Source organism: Nannospalax galili, unplaced genomic scaffold (assembly GCF_000622305.1).
Source record: "Nannospalax galili isolate Female #2095 unplaced genomic scaffold, S.galili_v1.0 scaffold727, whole genome shotgun sequence".
In the NCBI taxonomy this organism is placed as follows: domain Eukaryota; kingdom Metazoa; phylum Chordata; class Mammalia; order Rodentia; family Spalacidae; genus Nannospalax; species Nannospalax galili.
Genome location: NW_008356713.1, coordinates 282,501 through 287,343, shown reverse-complemented (window position 1 = coordinate 287,343; position 4,843 = coordinate 282,501). Strand labels below are relative to the sequence as shown.

The 4,843-nt window shown below is 43.4% G+C and overlaps 1 protein-coding gene across 1 annotated transcript in view; it reads right to left on the bottom strand.

The window, feature by feature from the left end:
• The window catches only part of LOC108490016 (prolactin-3B1-like), a 4,951-nt gene extending 3,567 nt beyond the window's left edge, over window positions 1-1,384 (bottom strand). The window contains exons 1-2 of the mRNA XM_017794776.1: window positions 1,301-1,384; window positions 116-270 (exon numbers count right to left, since the gene is read on the bottom strand). Coding sequence (XP_017650265.1) covers window positions 116-270; window positions 1,301-1,331 — 186 coding nt within the window. The 5' untranslated portion in view covers window positions 1,332-1,384. The remainder of the gene's footprint in view (window positions 1-115; window positions 271-1,300) is intronic.
• Between the last annotated feature and the right edge of the window lie 3,459 nt (window positions 1,385-4,843).

The window sequence follows — 4,843 nt, the reverse complement described above, 5'->3', positions numbered from 1 at the left end:
TATCACCTAGGAAATTACTGCATGCATAACTGGTTTCATGATACGTTCTCCCTCCATCTGTAAAGGTTTCTGAAATTCCCTTTGAGAACAAACTAGGAAGAAGCAAGGTACTTACAAACTCACTGTACACCAGTATGGCAAGGCCATGGTTGTGGTGAGACTGAATGATCAAACGTTCATACAGGTCCTTAGTGGACAACTGGACCCGTGGCATGGAGGCCGCATTCTCCCAGAGGAGCAGGTGTGACGCCAGCAGTAGGAGAAATGACCCTATGAAGAGAGATCCACACTGAGATGTTCTGTTTTAATGAGATTGCAAGAGCTAAACTGCCTGAGGAATCCTTTTCCGTTCTAAGACCTCTGCTGCATGACAGGGTTCTGCATTACTCAAAGGTAAATAACTATTTTGTACTCCAAAGTTAGATAAACAGTTACATTTCCCAATCCATACTTTGAGGTTTTCAGAACTTCCCCCGTTTGGGCTGGCTCCAGAATTCCTCAGAATTTTGCAATGTTTGAAGGTTAAATGAATCCTGAAACAGAACGTTTGCACAATTCACCACCCATAACCTAATGTCTTAGGAACTTTATGGTTATTTATATTTTATAAAATAAATTTTGCAACTGTTACTAATTTACTGTCTTTTGATATATCAGCTACAAAGTAAAGTTGACTTTTCAGGTTAAGGCTTCTTGTCTTTTTTCAATATTATTTGGTATATATCCAATTAGTAAACACAACCTGGATATCACAGTCTTTATAAGGCTCCACAGCTGAAAGTTCATTCAAGTTGACTTAAGTGAGCATATGCACGTCCAAGACTGAGCAACCTCAGGATTTTTGCTGTTTTCCTGTGCTATTGAACCATTTAGACCATTTAATCTTGAGTTACCCAAAGCCAAAATCCTCCATTTCAGCAACATGGACATTTTGAGCTGGATTATTTCATCTTCATGGAAGTACCCTGTGTAATCTAAGCTGTTTACCCAATGTCCCCATTAGGCATCAGTGACACTGTCCCCTTTCTTCCTGTATGTGAATTAAGACAATGGTAAAATGTCCCTGGACCTTGTCAAGGTCTCCAGCAGAAGGAGGATTCCTCCAAGAGAACCACTGATCTCAAAGCAAAGATGTCCTAGAAAGTGATTCTCTGCTCCATGTTTCCTTGTGAGGCATGAACACCATGGGATGACCACAGATACTGCACCAATGACAATATAGCATGCTATCCTAACACAACTTGGTAAGATAACAAAACAACGAACCTTCGTTGGAGGACATGGATGAAGAGATACTTACAGGAGCATGCTTGAGTCAAAGGCAGCTGCATCTCTGAGTAGTTTCACCACAGTGTGGTCACCAGTTCAAGAAAGATGCTTCTCCTGAGTCCTGACTTCAGTTAAACTTCCACCTCCTATATATACTAGCGGACAGTCCCCAAAGCCAAGCTGAGCTGGTTGGCAGGAACAAGCCAATGTCCATAGCCCAGGTGAGGGCATAGTGACTCTCTGCCCTCAGGGATTAATAACATCCTCTTTACATTTTCCACAGTTCCTTTTCTATGCGTATTGTCTGGCTGACTGCCATACATCCCTAGGCTCCAAGTTGTTTTGCGAATCACAAAAGTTACCTCTATTCCATGATGAATCACTGTCATTTTAAGCAGAAGCAAAATACATTCTCCCTAACGCGAGCCCCCCAGTTCAGGCTCTTACATTCTCTGTGTCAAGTCCTCTACTTTGTTCCCTGAGTGCTCAGGTGGAGAAAAATCACATATGATGCCTTGTGATCATGGGCCGCTATGTGATGGTAACAGCTGTTCTCAGCAGTTTAACCAAACACCAGTCTCTGCCAGTAACCATCAAACACTGCAAATGGTTCTTTCCGCCAACAGGTGACAGTTCCAGGGGTCTATAAGCTTGAACACAAATGTTTAGAGTGTAGCTTGACAAGCACATCATGGCCATTTAATACAAATCATATTAAAGCTTCATTATTATAACCTATGCCTTGCTCAGGAATATATTTTTCACTGTCTAGACAAAAGCACATGGATTACCTCCTGCATCTTTGGCCTTATATCAAACAATACTTTCTGGTTGCCACCATAACTTTTATGCTACCTTATACAACTAAACAAATCTTGTTAGGTTAATTATGTCTTGACCATGTGGTAAATGATACAATGAATGGCTGAAAATTCTCCTCGAACACCATACCTAGTACCTTCAGTATCATGAGAGTCATTCTAAATGGTGGACGCATCTAGATGGTTACAAACCTGAATTTTTCATTTTTCGGGACTAAAATAAGCAATTACTTCAGGAATAGTTTCTAAACATTTTGTTTTGGTTTATAAACATCATCAGTGGCAGAATCCAATACACATAAAGAGCATCATGTGATTCCATTTCCAAAAATAAGTTTTAGGGAGGAGACTGACTCTAGACCTTGGGATGTTATTCCTATTTATAATTTTCATTCAATTAAATTCATCAGTATGAAGCCCGGCCTTTCCCATGCATTCTGGGAACCTTCTTACAAATGCTTCCAGTGCATCTTTACTGCTTGTCCAGATGCCTTTCCAAACCCGTACTTCATTAGAAAATATAATTTCATCACTGAAAGTTTACAGATGGAGGCCAACATCAACAGAAGGCAAACTTTCATCGAGTCTTAAGTCTGTTGGGATGTTAACAACAGCATGTGATCTGACACAGACCAGGAAGATCTGAAGCAGGAATCGAACATTTCCTGCGTAGAGCACGCTGACTGCTCAGCCTGGACCGGAGCCGCGCACACTTGGTTGCCTGTATCCTGCCATCCTCTACCTGATGCAGTTTCCTCCTCCTGGGAGCCAGTGAAATCTGCGTCAGTGGAATCAGTTGGGAGGCTCTTGTTCCATAAGGAGTCAAACACGACCAGGGCCCGTTCTGTTCTTCACTCACTGCCCCTCCCACTACCTTAGAGTTCTGACAGGCTCCACATGTGTCCGGTGACTGCAGACTCTGCAGAGAGCAAAGCTGTCTGTTGAAATGGCCCAGGGACAGGAGAGCAACGTCAGCCCCTTCATTCTCCCTTTCACACAGACAAGCTACCACACTGCCCACACTCAAGCCGACTTTCCTCATGGGGTATGAAGCTTGGCATGGGTCCCCAGAGCTTGTTCACATTAATGCAATGTACTCTAAGGGAGAAATGATCTACTAAGCTCTGAAACGGGGATGAGTGTCCACATTAGGGGGAGCTCCATCCAAGCACACCTTGCATCCTCTGCTTCCAGTGACATCCTGTCAGCCTCTTCCATCGCCAGCCCAGGGTGATTTCTTTCTTACTTAGGGATGCAAACGTCCCTCCTTTGGTGGGAACCTCTGCTTTGAAGTTCTGGAGGTGGAACAGACTATATACACAACATATGCGATATACCCCACACTTTTCCACCACATTGTCATCGTATTTCACTGGGAAATTATAGTGTGTTTGGCAGTTACGCAGCTGTTGGGATGGAAAGCTGACCTTTAAAAGAAGATGGGAGAATTCTGTTCCCTGCCCATCAAAAGAAAGCATGCTGCCTCCAACAGAAATATTTCTTCAGGACGGAGCAGGGGCAAAGTTGGACCTATACCACAAAGCTCTCAGGAGAGGTCCAGTTCATCTGACTCACAGTCACACTTAGATATGATCTGGTCTCTGTCTACAGATTTTCATGAATCATAGAATGGCCATAGGCAAAGGGAGAGGGGGAAGATTGTACGTCTCTCTCTCCCACTTTAGTCAGATGGTAAAAAAAAAAGATACAAATCCATTTTCTTACGGGTACCTTTTATCTAGTTTATGTCAACATCAAGGAATCTCGTGTTTCTCGTAGATGGATCAACCTGGTCTTGAGCAAGTTTTGTCTAAGCTAGCCATGAAGAAAGCTCATGGCCGAAGGCCCTTGTGGTTGGTGTGTGTAGAATTCCTAGCTGCCTGGAGTGTGTCCCTGGTGTCCTAATGCTAGGTTGTCATTTGCATATAAATATATGTTGAGAAATTAAAAAAATAAATGGAGGGCTTCTTGTCTTTTGATCAGGGCTTAGTTACTTTTCTTCCATTATGAGGAATGTGTGTCTGTGTGTGTGTGTGTGTGTGTGTGTGTGGTGTGTGTGTGTGGTGTGTGTGTCTCTGTGTGGGTGGGTGTGGTGGGTGCGTCTGTGTGTGTTTTTGTGTGTGTGTGTTTGTGTGTGGTGTTTGTATGTGTCTGTGGTGTGTGTGTGTGTTTGTGTGTGTGTGTGTGTGTGGTGTGTGTGTGATGTGTGGTATGTGTGGTATGTGTGGTGTGTCTGTTTGTGTGGTGTGTATCTGTGTGTGTCTGTGTGTGTGTTTGTGTGTGTTTGTGGTGTGTGTGATATGTCTGTGTGGTATGTATGTGTGGTGTGTGTGTGTGTGTGTGGTGTGTATATGTGTGTGTGTCTGTGTGTGTGTGCGTTTGTGTGTGTGTGTGGTGTGTCTGTGTGTGTATCTTTATGTATGTGTGTGGTGTGTATGTGCTGTGTGTGTGCTCTGTGTGTCTGTGTGTGTGTTGTGTGTGTGTGTGTGGTGTGTGTGTATGTGTGGTGTGTGTGGTACATATATGTGTGTGTTTCTGTATGTGTGTGTATCTTTATGTGTGTGTGGTGTGTGTGTGCTGTGTGTGTGGTGTGTGTGTCTGTATGTGTGTGTGTGGTGTGTGTGTGCTGTTTGTGTGGTGTGTGTATATGTGTCTGGATGTGTGTGTGTCATGTGTATGTGGTGTGTGTGTGTGTGGTGTGTGTGTATGTGTGGTGGGTATATGTTTGTGTGTCTGTATGTGTGTGTTTGTGT